The sequence below is a fragment of the Mytilus trossulus genome, chromosome 4, assembly GCF_036588685.1.
Source record: "Mytilus trossulus isolate FHL-02 chromosome 4, PNRI_Mtr1.1.1.hap1, whole genome shotgun sequence".
Lineage (NCBI taxonomy): Eukaryota > Metazoa > Mollusca > Bivalvia > Mytilida > Mytilidae > Mytilus > Mytilus trossulus.
The window spans coordinates 45,133,801-45,150,803 of record NC_086376.1 but is presented as its reverse complement, the minus strand read 5'-3'; the positions used below and the strand labels follow the sequence as shown (position 1 = coordinate 45,150,803).

The following is a 17,003-nucleotide window of genomic DNA, read 5'->3' as shown; positions in this document are numbered from 1 at the left end:
TCACCGCACGGTTTCCCGCGATTATTTACCGGAAGTCCTAAATTTTCGACAACCACAAGTTGACAAACAAACATATTGCCTGCTACAGCCTACAGCCTGAAGATAAAAAGGTGATACATTAGTTTTCCCGTATCATAAGAAATGCAATTACAAAAGAGGGACGAAAGATACCAGAGGGACAGTCAAACTCGTAAATCGAAAATAATTGACAACGCCTGGCTAAAAAAAAAGAAATAGACAAACACTGAAACAGACAAACAAATTTATAAATTATAGAACACATGACACAACATAGAAAACTAAAGAATAATCAACAAAATTTCTCTCTGACATAGAACAGTTACTGTAGAGTTTTATACTTTTAAATCTTCATGCACAGGAACTTGTTTCTTTCCATTTATATGGATTGTCGACCTTTAATTATTATAATTTAATATCATGGATTTATAAACAAGTGCCTGAGAGTCTGACTTTGTCTTCTGGTCAATGATGTTCATTTTTCCTGAAATTGAGAAGGAGCAGCCTAGAAGCCAATCTTGAAAAAAAATATTTAAATAGCCTTGCCAACAAGACTTCATCATATTTTTTGGACCAGGGATGACCAACAAATGGTATTTGATTTTGCATACTTTGGAAATAGGGTTATTTTTGTGCTACATGTTTTGCCATTTTTAATTCACATGCAGATGTGAAAAAGGTTCGTTAGTTATACTCTGTGTTTCATGAAATCATTAAAAAGATCGACCTGCAAGGAATTTTTAGTTCATCATGATATGGCAATTATATTTCACGTTCTTCTTCCTTGATCTCATTTCCATGGTTCATTGACTACTTGAAAACAAAAAAGTAATATTTATTTCTCTCTTATTATAAGTAATACATGTAGGATAACTATATTTGGTATGTGCATATCTTGCAATGACCTCATGCCCGTCAGACAGTTTTCACTTGACCTCAACCTCATTTCAGGGATCAGTGAACCAAGTTAAGTTTTGATAGTCAAGTCATTATCTCAGATACTATAAGCAATATGTCTAGTATATATGGTGTATGGAATGATTGTGAGGTGTACGTGTCTAGTTGGCAGGTGTCATCTGACCCTGACCTCATTTTCATGATTCAGTGGTTAAATTTAAGTTTTTGAGTTGTGGTCTTTTTTTCTAATATTATATGCAATAGCTATATAGGTCAACTACATTTTGTGTATGGAAATATTTTATGATCTATATGTTAGTTGTACAGGTTTTATTTGACTGACCACATTTTCACTGTTCATTGCTGTGTGTGAGGTTTTTTTGTACTGGTCTGTTCCTAAAACATAAATAATAGGTCAATAAAATTGAGAATCGAACTATATTTGTTGTATGGAAGAATTGTTAGCTGTCAAGCAGGCATGGTACATCTGACCTTGACACACTTTAATGGTTTATTGGTGAATGTTTAGTTTTTTTTGGTTAATGTTAAGTTTATGTGACAGTTTTAAGGAAGTTTTATATTTTTTTGGACTATCAGCTGGTTGAAGCTCAAATTTCAGGGAAAATGTAAAATCAAATTTAGACAGCTGGTCCCCACTGCAAAAATTATTATGAAATTATTAAAATAAATATGAATAATTCAAAGGATAAGGGATTTTTTTTTTTACCTAATTTCAGTCATCATGGTCATTTTGAATTAACTTAAATGTTATGGGCCCAAAGGCCTTTTTTTTTAAAACTTTGGTCAAAATCATGTTGATGAGTATGCTCATACTCTTAGCTTAAACAAACTTGTTAAACTGTTGCATTGCATTTACTTCTGACCTGAATTTTCCTACCATTTTCCTAAATTTGTTCAAGAGCAACTAATTGAAGGCAACAGTTTGAAATTGAAATGATTTTAATGGCTCAAAACAACAAATTTCTCAAACATCGCTACATGTAAAATTTACTGAGATTTTGAAGACAAAGTCTTGCTAAATACTAAAATGTTAACAAGCAATTATGGACTCATTTCCAGGATTAGTTTTGTTTATCAAATTCACAGGAAATCGACGGCTTTTTAATTTGACCACATTTATTTTGTGTCAGAAACCTATAATGTCCAAAGATTTATCACATTCTTAATTTAGACAGTATCAAGCTTGAACATTGTGTCCAAATTTGTCCCAACTGATCAGGGTTTCGACAAATGCAGTCATATCAGGCTGTGCTCAGCAAAGCATTTTATTGTGGTGTATAGATTGTTTAAACAAGGTAGATACTGAACAAATATAATTTACAGATTCAAACAATACCAAATTTTCACATTATTTTTCTTAATCAATGGTCACAAAGCCACAAATATGCATGCCATTTCTTAAATGAAAAATGCACAAAAAAAAACATACAGATAAATGATACATATGTATGCTGAATCTAGCAATGTACTAGATTTTGGATATTTGACCATGCTAGGTAAATGTTTTATTTTGTGTTATGATCACAAACCTATGCTGTATCAAATATTCAATCTCAATCCAAATTCAGAGCTGTTTAAGCTTAAATGTTGTGTCCATACTTGCTCTGACAACTGTTCAGGGTTTGACATCTGCAGCCTCTTGTTGTCATAAGATTCCATACAAGTGTTCTCTAGAGATGTCTTATAGATATAAACATTTAAGTATATTATTTACAAATGTTTTGTTTCAACAGATATTCTATAGAGATGGTGAAGACTTCTAATACGCACATATTTCTACAGGATGATGCTAACAAGTTACTACATAACAAATTCATTGTTATCATCGGGGATTCAAGTAAGTACAAGAATCAGTCTTCACTCCATTAACAAGGTTTTTTAGTCAGAAATATGGTTATTAAAACATAGGCCCTTATTTCTGAATTTAAAAAAAAAGGTATTTACCTTTTTCTTATATGTAAGTTCCTAACTCATATCTAAAATGTATGTTTATGAATTTGTTAGATCACAAACTTCCATTATATTCTGATTCTGTGATTGAAGGTAAACTGAAACTTGTTATGTTGTAAATCTACATTAAATTATCTACATTGTGGAATCCTTTTTAAGAGGCCTTCCAAGTACAAATGTAGGTCAACTTTAAATTATTTTGCCTAATCACATCCAAATGGAAATGCAAATTAAAATCTCAGTTCATGATTATTTACAATTTTCTCCGTCTCTTGATATAAAACTTTGTTTTGAAAATAGATTTATCAGCATTTTTTGCATTTTTTTAAAGTCTAAACGCTAGTTCTTTTAAAGTGATCAAAATACTTTGCTTACAGTCCTTATATATTTAAATGGAAGTTAGAGTTCCAATTTTATAGCTTTAGTGTCTTATATATACTTTGAAAACAGTTTATTTTAATTTGGTATAAGAATATTAAATACATGTGTACATGTATACCAAACTTGAAAGGATATGAAAAGCTAAACTAAGTTCACAATAATGCACAAAGGAAGAGAGTTGACTGAATATGTGTTTTGTTTGTTATACTATATAATTTTTAATTTTCAAGCAATCTTCCAGGCAAACTGAAATCAATCTTTACAAACTGTCTGTTTTCATGAGCACTTTGATATTTTAACATAAAAGGTAAATAAAAAATGAAGATACTTCTTACATGATTTTTTACATTGCTGACCATGTTGACAAACTTATATATTTCAGTCCAGAGAGGTATTTATAAGGACCTGGTTTTATTGCTACAGAAAAACAAGTACTTGAGGGAAACTGACTTAAGGAAGAAGGTATTTAATAGTTTTTTTTGTAAAATAAGCAGAACTAATTTCTGTTCGAGTATTAAATAATATATTTGTGATCCTTATACACTTTGAAAGAAGTTGCTTTATACACATGGCCCTTAAAACAAAAACACCTTATAAATGAAAATAATTGTACAAAGCATTAAATGGTCATTGAAAATATATTAAGTTTTTATATGAAACTTGAGGCCAGTGTTTAAAAATGTCGACAACAAGCTCCTAATAATTGGTAAATATTTTATTTTTATTTTTCTGTATAAAAATTGTTTTGCATTTTGCAAGTCACCTTCCAAATAAGCTATTTTTAAAACAACAAAAGTATTCTAGAAGATTGCAAGCAAGAAATTATTTAATAGCTCTTGCAAAACAAAAATATTTGTGAGAACAAACATAGAGTAACTCTTCTTATGAAAAAGTAAACAAATTGATAGTAAAACAATGACAGTGATGAAACTATGTAAAAGTTTTGATTATGCACACTTTTATTTAGTATGTCAGAAGAGAAGCGCATCTTTGGTCAATGCTTGTAAACATGAATAGAATTTCAAAAAGAAAATTCATTTCTTGATAAAATGACATTCATAATTGAAAATCGAGCATACTTTTACACTTTTAGCATATTGAGATCTATGCATCAAGTTATAAGTAACAATCGTATGAATCCCTGCTATTTATGAATACTAAACTGATTTAATTTAAACAAAACTGATAAGTATTTCTGTAGACATTAAACAAGTACTGAAATGTGTTTTTCTTTACCTCTTCTTTTCTTTTAGGGAGAATTTTCCTTCATTGGTGACCAATTAATTGAGGGTGGACAGAAAGGTGTAATGACAAATGGGAAGAACTACAGAGAGATCAGACAATACCAGACAGATTATAACCTGATCAGATTCTACTTTGTCACACGTTGTTACAACACCTATATTGAATCCATTCTTTCAGATCTGTCTGAAGACCCAAAACCTGATGTTGTCATTATGAACTCTTGTCTGTGGGATATCACAAGGTCATTGTTATTTTCTTATAAATTTTGTTAGTTTTAATTATAAGAAGGAGACAGTAAATTTGTAGGATACTTATACAAGTCTATTTTATTTACAGGTAAATTATTCTTTTGCCTAGTTATGTTCCTTATCTTCTTTTCCTGATTTCTTAGAACTTCTTTGTTTAAAGAATTGACTGTCCTTTACAGATGTCTTAACGTATAGTTTAAGCGTAATTTCTTGGACAGTGAAAATCTCATTTGTCTGTTATCTTCAGAAAACTGCTCATTTACAAGCCCCCAAGGAGCAATTTTTGAAGGCCATGTGCAAATACTTAAGATCGCTGTGCAATCAGTTTTTTTGTTGAATTAATGAGATTCTTATAAAAAATTATGAGCTAACCTGAGAAAAATGGGAATCTGCATGATTTTACATCTCAAAACTTGAGAATTTTGTGAAATTGAAAAAAGAATTTAAAAAGTAAATTTTTGAGAAAATTAAGGGGAGATTATTCAAACATTAAAATTAATTTATACATTTTATGTATAAGTATATTTTGTTTACTTCTTCAAGTAAATAAAGATTACTTGTACAAGTAGTAGGTCCGAGTACACAGTTATTTCGTAGTGCATTTCTTTTAGACAATAAATGTAAATAAAAAAAATCTCACCTGCGCTTTCTCAATAACATTTTTACAGCGTGTTGTACTACTTTTGGGACAAATTATATCAAAATTATAGAAAACTTCATCAGCTCTAACTCAAAATATGGACAATTTTGTGTTAAGGGGGTCTTGAAATCTTTTGACAGCTTCCGAAGTGCTAATTTTTGACCTTTTTCAGCTGGACCTAATCACTACTTTACCTAAATATTTATGACCCAAATTTTTTTACAGTGTCATTTCACCCCCCAACTTGCTATATGAGGCATAAAACATGGAGAATTAAATTTGGAAGGGGTATAACATAAATTGGCAAGTAACACACTGTCCACATTAAGGACTATATTTGTGGACAACGAAAATCAAAGGACGATAACTGTGTACTCGGACCTAATAGGATAGAAAAAATTGCCCAATCTTTATAAAACTTGGTATGACAAAAGCTTAATATATTATAAGACTGCTTACAAAGTTTCATAGCAATAGGATATATATTATAAACACTATGATTAATTCTATATTCAACTTTACGTGTTAAATTTGGACGTTAAAATTGAGAAATTTCAACTATCAACATTTGGGGCTTTTAAAATTAAAATATTGCAAAAAAATACTTTTAAAATGCCTTAATATATAATACATCATGTATTTAAAGCAATACAGTACTCATTTTATATATCAGACTTAGCATAATTTTTCAAAAGTCAAATTTATATGAGCCTGTGCCTAAAAATGGAGGTTTTCCAATGAAGGGGAGCCTTACATTAAGATGTAATATTTTCCAGCAATTTTAAATTTGTGAAGCTTTTTGATTATAAATAATCCTTACATATGTACTTAATGTACTTTAAATGGAAAGAAAACTAACAAATAACATTTCATATTAGTTTAAAAGGGTCTTAGGCCAAGTATGACTAAAAATAATTTAGGGTCAATTTAGGCCGTAGCACATATTTACATTTAAAAATGCATATTGAAGCTATAGGAAATAAAAATTTGTGTCTTTTCTATCATTTCTATACTCAGGTGACATGATACAATAAATCTGAGCACAAAAAGCCTATTACATTCAACTTTTTGAGCAGACAGTATGGTCTGATACAAAGATTTTACACTTTTTAGTGAAATACTTGCATCAATTTTAGTCTCAACAGGCTTATATATGAACCCCATGGTATCCTACAGAGGTAAAGAAAGATATTATGTGAAATGAAACAGGTACAAAAGACATTGTTAAATGCTTTTTATACAATTTTAGTGAGGTCTTTATTATGGACTTCAACTTTTATGTACCATGCTCCTCACATTTAACTTGATCTAAACAGGGCGTTAGATGAGGGTCATTTATACAACACACTTTGCTCATATTGTCTGAGATAATCTTCTTTTCTGTAGATTCAGAGTTCACAAATGAGTAATACAACTGGATTAAAGCATAGAAACACAAAAATTGACACATGAAAACATGTCAGATAGAAAGTCAAAATGCCACTTATGCATCAAAATTGAAAAAGCTATGAAATGCTTATTTTGACCATATAATGCCAAAATTGGTCATTTTTGCAGAAATTCTATCAAATAAAAGTTTAAATCCTTTAGTTTTATGCTATTTGACAAATTGACACCATCAGATCATTCAGGGAAGTTGCCAAAGTACAGATTCTATATTTCCTGATTTCACCTGTTAGGTCCGAGTACACAGTTATTTCGTAGTGCATTTCTTTTAGACAATAAATGTAAATAAAAAAAATCTCACCTGCGCTTTCTCAATAACATTTTTACAGCGTGTTGTACTACTTTTGGGACAAATTATATCAAAATTATAGAAAACTTCATCAGCTCTAACTCAAAATATGGACAATTTTGTGTTAAGGGGGTCTTGAAATCTTTTGACAGCTTCCGAAGTGCTAATTTTTGACCTTTTTCAGCTGGACCTAATCACTACTTTACCTAAATATTTATGACCCAAATTTTTTTACAGTGTCATTTCACCCCCCAACTTGCTATATGAGGCATAAAACATGGAGAATTAAATTTGGAAGGGGTATAACATAAATTGGCAAGTAACACACTGTCCACATTAAGGACTATATTTGTGGACAACGAAAATCAAAGGACGATAACTGTGTACTCGGACCAGTACCCCTGACTGAAAGTATTACACTATCAAAACCTTTAGATTAGAATGCTAATTTAAAGTAAAGAACCTTTTTTTTTCTTCCAAAAGGAGACTTATAAAACTAAAGTTGATAAATAATTTGGGTCATGGGTTGCTGAAGTGTCTTTCATTCTGTTCTGTAAATTTTCCTTGTTATACAGACACACATCAGTTGTAACCATATTTTATTATTAAAGAAAGAGGGAACTTCATAGTTTATTTAAGAAACTCTGTATACAATACTGTGGGATTTTTTTAATGTTTTGAATTACATGTTAAAAGAAGCACAAAACTGAATACAAAAAGGTTAAAAATGGATCTGCAGTATAAGTTTCAAGAAAAATATGAACCAGAAAATATAATTTTACCTGTAGTTTACATTTATGCTTGCATCATTTAAAACTTTTATTTCATTTTCAGATATGGTAAAGCAAGTGTTGAAATGTACAAGGAAAACTTAGATAAACTATATCAGAGATTCAAAGAATGTCTTCCAGAAGAATGTTTAGTATTATGGAATGCTACTTTACCTATAAGTAAAGATGCTAGAGGAGGCTTCATTATTCCAGAGATTGAATTTATGAACTCGACATTAAGACTGGACATTTTAGAGGCTAATTTTTATGCTCGACAGATAATATCTTCTAATGGATATGACTTTTTAGATCTTCATTACTATCTCCGTGGTCAGCTTCAACGCAGAGTTGGGGACGGTATCCACTGGGACATGACAGCTCATCGTAGAATCACAAATCTCATCCTGACTCATTTAGCAGATGCATGGGGAGAGAATGCACCAGAATCCGTTAAAAGAATGTTACCTCTGTTACCCCCTCCTGTAAACAGATTCAACCATTCCATGGGAGATAATCTCAGCAGACGGCCACCTGTTGCTGCTGTCTCCCCAATAAACTTTGGTGTATCGAGGACATTGATCAATGAGAGTTGTAGACAGAGACCTATTAGGGACTTTAATATTACTAGATCTGTCATAAACAACAACAATACCTCAGGTTACCAATGGCAACCATATGCAAATGATGACTTTCATCCAACAAATGGTATGAACAGGAACCGATCACGATTACGAGATCAACCATACCACACTCCATTTGAATGTTTTCAACAACCTTTCATGTTTAACCGTTAAGCTTGAAAGTTGTCAAGATACATGTTGTGTGTGTCAGTGTCTAAACTAATGATTATTTGTTAATGTTGTTAGTTTGATTGAGTATGTTGTATATAGTGCTTGTGTTTTGGGATAAGAATATTTAGTGCTGTGTAAAACTTTCTCTTATTAAAAAAAAAACCTTAAAAATTTAAGACTCCAGATCCAGATTAAGTGAAATCTTTTTGAAATAACATCAATACAAACGAAAACAATTATAGTTCTTAATTAACAGCCCTTTAAACCCACAATATACAGTGCTCATATTTAGATATAGACTGTAGATAGTAGATTTAGATTCTAAAATGATGAGTGACAAATTTCTATTAGATTTCTAAAGATAAGTAGAAGTTAGAAATCAATGTTGTTTCTAAATATATATTTGTATACCCAACATTCTCAATCATCTATTTAATTTGAGCATGTTTTCATCATGTTTTTTACTTCCGTCAAGTGTTGTTATAAATGCTTTCATTGAAAGCATCCCTTGCAAATGATGTTTTCATTGGTATTGAAAATATAACAGATCCTACTTGATATGCATTATTAATTTGAATTGAGTGTTCTGATATAAACCATTGCTCTATTTTTTTAACCATTGCTCTCTATTTTTTTTTATCCAATACAATATGTTACTGTTTTCCTGTTTTATTTTTATACATACTTTATGTAAGTTTAATTTTTGTATAAAATTTCAAAATTATTATGGAAATTTCGATTTTGACAAAAATATAATATAGGTTTTTTATCCAAATGTGTTGATACATTACCTTGAAAAGGAGCTAATTTTATGATGGTGCTATCATTTATCCATTTTTAACATGTTTAACATATATATTTAAAGAATCAAGAAGCAAAATTGTGTAATTGAAGTTGTTGTTTTTATTTTTATGTAAATTACAAACAAGATTAAATTATCAGATACTAAATACACCTTTTTTTGAATGAAAAAATTAAGTCATGTGACATCAGAACATTTTTAAAGAATTTCAGTGTCCTTGGACTTATTTGGAAAACGCTAAAAACATCAAAACATTGCATTTACAGAAACATGTATAATAATTCTTTTCTATTGTGTGGAATGTTTTAGCAAATTATATTTTCATTAAGTTTTTCTGATGATTTTCACTTGTAAAACTTCGGGGTCAACCATTTTCCAAAGTGTACAAATTATACACTTTTTCAGACCCACCACCCTTTTCAGATTTTAAGATTAATCATTCTTCTAAAGTCTATTAAAGTTGATACAGAAATTTGCATTGAAAATAACATGAATTACATCTGACTATTTACTTGATGACATCAATGTGTGAACCCTGTGAAAATGAAAAAAATTGAAAAAAGAAAAAAAAAGCGTACTGTAAAAATGTTGATTTTTTACCCCTCTCCCTTTAAGTGTGTTTTGTACACTTCGAAAATGGTTGACAATTATTGATGACCCCTTACTTGAAATTCATTTGTAACAGTAAAGGTAAGTAAGTGGCCAGTTTGATCATTTGTTGTTCACTTCTTATTATGTTATAGTTACAATTGTACATATATTTGTTTTCTTATATAAAGCTAACTAAAGTTACTTGTTGAATATTTACTTAAAATTATGGCTAGCTATTTATCTTTTTACCATTAGATTCCACTGAGTTAGCCTTCAGTCTTGATATCCTAGCTCACCTGACCGAGCTTTTGTCATCACTTGGCCTCTGCATCCATTGTCATTGTCTGACATCGTCTTTTACAAAAATATTTTCTAAAATTACAAGGCCAAATTCCACCGAACATAATCACAACCTTCATTATGGTATCTAGTTATTAAATATGTCTGATGACCCCATTTGCCAACAAACATGACTGACATGGGTGAAAAAAGACCATAAGCGAAAATGCAGGTTTGGCTATTTTTTTTTTGAAAAGTGCTATGAATGGAGAAATCTGTTTGTAGAAAAAAATGTTCAAAATGATTTGATCACATCGTCTATCTATTTCAAAACTGTCAGACAACTTCTTACATGAGTTATTGCCCTTGAGACATATAACCAACCTTTTTTTGGTCATGTTTGCTCAATATCTGAAAAACTATAATAAAAAGATAGAAACTTAATAAACCAAAAATGATCAACTAGACAAGATCTAAAAACAAATCCAATGAATTGAAATATGTAGATAATTGGAGTTATTGCCTGTTTATGATGTTTTTTAGTGATGTGGCAGCGCTGTTAGCTTACTTCTTAAAATTTAGAAGGTGGAAGACCTGGATGATTCATTCTTTGTATATTGATGCCTCATATTACAAAGTTTCTGTCAGTCATATGTCCAAGGTCCTTGACCTAATTTTCATGGTTCAGGGTCTACTTGAAAAAAAAAAAAAATTTGTAATGTTAAATTTCTCCTATTATAAGATATTATAGGATAACTATAGTTGGTATGTGCATACCTTGCAAGATCCTCATGCCTGCCAGACAGTTTTCACTTAACCTCGACCTCATTATATAGTGTACAAGGTAAAGTTTTGGTCAAGTCCATATCTCAGCTACTAAAATTATAGACTAAGCAATAAGTCTAGTATATTCAGTGTATGGAAGGACTTTTAGGTGTACATGTCCAACTGAAAGATGTCATCTGACCTTCACCTAGTTTTCATGGTTCAGTGGTCAAGTTGAGTTTGTGTTTTGGTCTTATTCTTATACTGTATGCAATAGGTCTACTATATTTGGATTATGAAATGATTGCAATGTGTATATGTCCAGCTGGCAGGTGTCATCTGACCTTGACCTCAGTTTCATGGTTCAGTAGACAGAGTTCTGTTTTTGAGTTTGTTCTTTTTTTCAAAAACTATATGCAATTATAGGTAAATTATATTTGGTTTGTGGAAATATTTTATGATCTATATGTTAGTTTTGCAGGTTTTATTTGACCTTGACCTCATTTTCACAGTTCATTGCTTAGTGTTAAGTTTTGTTTTGTTTTGGCCAGTTTCTTAAACCATAAGCAATACATGTAGGTCAACTAAATTTGTTGTATGGAAGAATTGTTAGCTGTACATGTCTGCCTGGCATGGTTCATATGTTAATGTTTAACTTTCTTGGTTAATATTAAGTTTACATGACTATAGTGTAATAAAGCTTTATATTTAGGACTATCAACTAAATATCAATGATAAGTAAAGAAGGTGTTACATTTCAGAGTATGCACTCTTGTTATCATTTTTTTTGCAGATGCAGATTTGGAGGGGGCACATGGGGCCTGTACTCCTCTTTTCTGGGAAAAATTGGGTTGCTTATATAAGAAATCACTGAAACATGACCGGACTTGGCCACCACTTATGCAGTCAGTGGGCCCCACTTGTGGAAATTTCTGGATGCCACTGTTTTGCGTTTTTGCCTAATTTTTGAAAAACTACTGGTAGTATAGACAGATACATATTCAAAGACAATATCTACAAATAAGTTACCATTCTTGAAATCCTCTGATGGCCCCTTTTTGGAGTTATTGCCCTTTGATAATGAAGTCTACATTTTTGACTAATATCTAAATAGACTGGAAAACGGAAAACAGAAATAAGAGAAAATTTCTGCAAGACTTGACCAACTTGTTATAGTATTTTGGGCAAAACCTTATGAAAATAGAAAGAAACTGAACATAAAAACAGATTTTGGTCATGAGTTCTATTCTTAGCCTTAACATTGGAGAGAGTCTTTTATTGGAGATGATCATAGACATAGTTATATAGGTTAGAGACCTGGTTCTTTACGGACTCTAGTTTTGGGATAAAGATTGCATGAAAAGCAATCAAACCTATGGTACTGATTTGATATCTAAATCTTCTATGCATGGTTTTACTTTATCACTACCATTGGTATATACAAAGTATAATGCATTAATCACAACATTCTATACATCCTTTACATGGACATTTGCAGAAATTTATTAATGAAATATATTCAGATATTCAAGTTACAAAATGATGTTATACTTGTTGAGAAAATTACATAACTTCTGCGAGATCAGGAATCTAATATATGTTCTGAAAATATCAACGATGTCCTTAAAAAAATTGTGAGTTATTCTCCTTTGTCCAGAACTTTAGTTTATAGTGCAATATTTTACTTCCACTGATGAATTAAAGAAATCCCCAACCCGGCTTCAGTTCATACAAGCACTTTGTTTTTGGCTTGCCAGCGAGACATAGAGATTGCTTTTCTGGCAGGGACTGGGCAGAGGCATCAACAATTGTTAAGTTTTGTGTTGAATTAGTTTGTTAGGAACTACTTGCAATAGATCATTACTGATATTTGACATGAAGTTGCATTTCTATTAATAAACATCAGTTAAACGACCATTTTGATGTCCTGTCCCCCATAGTCGTGGTCTAAAGTAACTTTGAATTAATGAACAATTTCCAATGTTAAGTTTTCTGCCTAAGTTGGTTTAATTATAGGCACTACTTGACTGTGATAAATCAATGAACTTTTGTTTCAAGTTATCAGTAAATATCAGTCTGATGACTGTTTTGGTGCCATAACCCCTATGACATGGTCGAATGACTTTGAATGACAATATTCAATGTTGATTGGAGTTAGTGTGATCGGACCTACTTGTGATAGAACAATGAGTTTGATTGGGTTTTGGTATTGTAACACCACTTTTAATCACCGCTTTTGGGATATTTAGTGGCGGCCAGTTATTTTTCGTGGAGGAAGCCGTAGTGCCATGATAGAATAATGATAATGTGTATAAAGTTGCATTACTGTAATACTATTTGAGTACATCTTAGTTTTTCTACTATTTCTAGGCCCAGCGGTTAATGTTTCATGGTAACGTCACACAAAGCAATCCCGACGTTTAGAGGGGAATATGAAGTTTTGTTCGATCCCAAGTGGGATAGTTTCAACCAATCAAATGTTGATTTCGTCTTTTCATTGTAGGACGCTACCTGATGTAATATATTGTATAGTTTTACTGTGCGTGTATTGCTGTGTGTTTGTTTTTTCTACTTTTGGCTAGAGGTAGGGGCAGTATAGATCTTTGAAAAACACATGTTAAACCATGCTCATATTTGCCCCTGTCCTAAATCAGGAGCTTTTGACATACTAGTACTAGGTACACATTTTTGTTTTGGGGCCAGCTTAAGCACACCTCCTGGAGCGGAAGTTTTAGATGATTGGTGACCTTCGACTGTTTTCTGCTCTTTGGTCGGGTTGGTGTCTTTTTGAAAAATTCTCCATCTCCATTATCATATTCAAAGTAAAACAAACACAAACCATTTCCAAAATAAAAAATAAAACATGTTAAGTTTGAAAGTAAAAATAAATTTATTCGTTGAAATTAAGAAATACAATATAAATAAGTATTCGCATTAAAAAATATTCGTTAATTCTTTTTTAAATTATTTTATATCGTAAAGTTTATACGGAAACGATAGGTTTGGCAGGTTTTCTTCTCTTTTCTCTTTTAGTCTGAGAGATAGCTAGTTCTACTCTATTTCCTGTCTTTAATTTATTTTCGTTTTTTCTGATTTTTATATATTTCGATTATCCCTTCTTTCTTTTGCTGCCTGCCTTCTTCTTTCCGACTTTTTCGCCATTTTTCCTAAATACAACAAAAGACAAATTGTATATTGTATTGTTTTGTAAAAACATGATAAAGAGAGTTTATCTATTCGAACAAAATAGCAGTTAAAGTTCCAAATCCGTATATTTAACTAAATCCCTAGTCGTTTGATTGTACCGATTGTACGGGTTGCTGTTGTTCGAATTTGTATATGTTTGTTTGTTGTATGTTTTTATCTAACAATTTAAAAAAGAAGAAGATGTGGTAAGATTTCCAACGAGACAACATTTCACCACAAGAAACCAAATGACACAGAAATTTGAAATTAAATATAAATAACCGTACAGCCTTCAACAATGAGCAAAGCAAATTGGTTTATGTGCTCCATCTAATTTTGAATATATTTGGCTTCCATAACTCGGCCTCAATACCACATACGTTAATAAAAATGATATCAATCTTTAAAGTCACCGAATTAACTATGATGTGTACATTAAAATGATTTTGCGAATCAGTTAAGAATTACCTTTATCAGCCAAGGTTTCCATGCGTCGAATCTCGACCATAAGTTCCTTATCTGCATTATCATATATACTACCGATTTCTAAACGAGAAAAAAAACATAATGCTGTTAAAAAATCGTTTTTTACATAAATGCAATATACCGACATTTGCTGTTCCCTTTAAAGTCCTGAATAAGAAAGCAGTAATATATTGAAAGAATAAAAATACAGTAGATTTTATATAATTATCTACGATTAAACTATGAAAATTTCTTATTCGTGTCTTCATGAACATAGCCGCATGTGTGATGCATAGTATGCTTCACAACTCAAATTCAATCTTCCAGTTAATTCCCAAATTCACATTCCATTCATTTCTCAATATCAGCTTCGGAGTTCTCAATAGTTCTCGATAGTTCTCAAATTCAACTTTCAAGTTATTTTTTCTTAATCTGAAAGATTACCTTTTGACGTACTAGCCCTGGATTTGTCAGCGAGTCTTCTTGGTGACACTTTAGATACAGATATAGCTGGAAGTCTCCTTGGTTTTATCATCTCATTTTCTGTTAATGTCTCGACAATAAAGCTCATACCACCTGAACGTTCAGAAATAATTCCAACACTCTGTAACTCCTGCAATATTTCTGGAGATGGTCGAGTTTCGGTTCTTTTTATTATTTCGATCGAACTTTGAACAATGCCTATTTTGTTATTGCGTATTTTTCCACAGCAATTGAGCTTAGCAAATGATGCTCCCATTTTTTTCTTTTGGTTTTGTTTTACTCTGATCCCGAACTAAGGTTTCCAAGTCGTAATTGTGACGTTTTAGATCATTGTTTGTGATTTAACGTCATGTGTCAATTCGTTGCAATGCAGTACAGTGCATACAAAATATATGACAATTTCATATCTGAGAAACCAGCAATATATACCCCCTTTCAAGTTTCATTCATACATTTTTTTATTTAAATTTATAAGCCCAAAGATGGTTTACAAGGATCAGTCATTTGCCATTTATTTGAAAACTAAATTACTAATGTATGAGGATAATTACCGCTATACAGGGTAGAACCCATTCTTGAGGATTACGTGTAGCTTGATTACAAATATTCATTTTCAAACTCCTGTCTATTGCATTATTGAGAAAAGCTTGTAATTCGTGTAATAAAAAATATATATATAAATGTAAGGTTAATTTAAGAATTCAGAGAACCTGGTTTGCTATCAATTAAACATGTTAAAAAAAATGTTTAGCTCATCCTTGCGCAACGGACTTTTGTAAATTATTTCCGACACACTTCGTCTTTCTTTTGTTAGCGTTTTAGATGCATGCTCTTTTTCGCTGAAGTAACTAAGGAAATTGGTACTGACAATCATCTTTTTGGGTATTTAGTATAAGACATTTGAAGATTTTGATCACCATGACTTAATATGAACGCAGGGGTAAAATGCAGGCAAATCATCAAAAATCGTGAACCCATCTAGGCGACGTATAGAACTTCAATGTCACTATCTACCTAACATCAATTTAGCCTCCAAAAAGATGGCCCATATTTGCGATATAATTCTTTAAATACTTATTGCCCATAAAGAATGAATTTTCACCGATTTTAGTATATTTGCTTGAAAAATAATAGTTGGACAGAAAACTCGTAAATTGATACTGTAAAGAATTGCTTGAAATTATTTTTGATAGTATGAAAATATAGTAGATGGACAGAAAATGTAATAAAAAAAAAAGATCTACAAAAGGAAAACTACAAATATGTAAAATTAAAGTTTACTCCTAACAGGAATTATTGACCCTAAATGACTATATTTGACTATTTATAGAGATTTAACTGGAATCTGGAAAATTAGTATAGATAAAACCTTAAAAAAACTTAAATATTCTGCAAATAAGTCTTGTGGTCTCTTGTGGAGAGTTGTCTCATTAACAATCATACCACATATTCTTTTTTATACTTATTTTAACTGTCAGTTGGTTCATTTCAGGGATTAATGGCAATCATACAATTTGTTTCTTCTGGTTTTAGTTTATTATCTTTAAAAGAGGGAGAAGATCGGCCCAGTGGTTGAAAATAAACTCATTATAGATGCCAGGATTAAATTTTGTATTTACGTCAATATATATATATATATACATTAAAGATTGGATGAGCAACACATGTAAAAATCAGGGTAATCTCTGGTGCTCTTTTAAAAATGTTAAGCAGTTCCAACTCTCCTATAGCCAATG

The 17,003-nt window shown here is 31.2% G+C and overlaps 2 protein-coding genes across 2 annotated transcripts; one reads left to right on the top strand and one right to left on the bottom strand.

Moving 5' to 3' along the window:
* On the top strand, positions 1 to 10,290 carry LOC134715364 (PC-esterase domain-containing protein 1A-like). The gene is made up of 5 exons (XM_063577503.1): positions 1 to 110; positions 2,670 to 2,773; positions 3,650 to 3,729; positions 4,521 to 4,753; positions 7,970 to 10,290. The coding sequence occupies exons 2-5, from the start codon at positions 2,683 to 2,685 to the stop codon at positions 8,697 to 8,699; spliced, it is 1,134 nt and encodes a 377-aa protein (XP_063433573.1). The 5' UTR covers positions 1 to 110; positions 2,670 to 2,682; the 3' UTR covers positions 8,700 to 10,290.
* Positions 10,291 to 14,114: 3,824 nt separating this feature from the next.
* Positions 14,115 to 15,565, bottom strand: LOC134713972 (uncharacterized). The gene is made up of 3 exons (XM_063575235.1): positions 15,229 to 15,565; positions 14,788 to 14,865; positions 14,115 to 14,300 (listed from the first exon to the last, which is right to left on the bottom strand). The coding sequence occupies exons 1-3, from the start codon at positions 15,521 to 15,523 to the stop codon at positions 14,230 to 14,232; spliced, it is 444 nt and encodes a 147-aa protein (XP_063431305.1). The 5' UTR covers positions 15,524 to 15,565; the 3' UTR covers positions 14,115 to 14,229.
* Between the last annotated feature and the right edge of the window lie 1,438 nt (positions 15,566 to 17,003).

Excerpts from the sequence above, each read along its gene's own strand:
- LOC134715364 (XM_063577503.1), top strand. The coding sequence starts at position 2,683 with ATGGTGAAGACTTCTAATACGCACATATTTCTACAGGATGATGCTAAC. Across the intron at positions 3,730-4,520 it reads AAACTGACTTAAGGAAGAAG|GGAGAATTTTCCTTCATTGG; the intron begins GTATTTAATAGT and ends CTTTTCTTTTAG. Across the intron at positions 4,754-7,969 it reads TGTCTGTGGGATATCACAAG|ATATGGTAAAGCAAGTGTTG; the intron begins GTCATTGTTATT and ends TTTCATTTTCAG.
- LOC134713972 (XM_063575235.1), bottom strand. The coding sequence starts at position 15,523 with ATGGGAGCATCATTTGCTAAGCTCAATTGCTGTGGAAAAATACGCAAT. Across the intron at positions 14,866-15,228 it reads CAGGGCTAGTACGTCAAAAG|AAATCGGTAGTATATATGAT; the intron begins GTAATCTTTCAG and ends TTTCTCGTTTAG. Across the intron at positions 14,301-14,787 it reads GGAAACCTTGGCTGATAAAG|GAAAAATGGCGAAAAAGTCG; the intron begins GTAATTCTTAAC and ends TGTTGTATTTAG.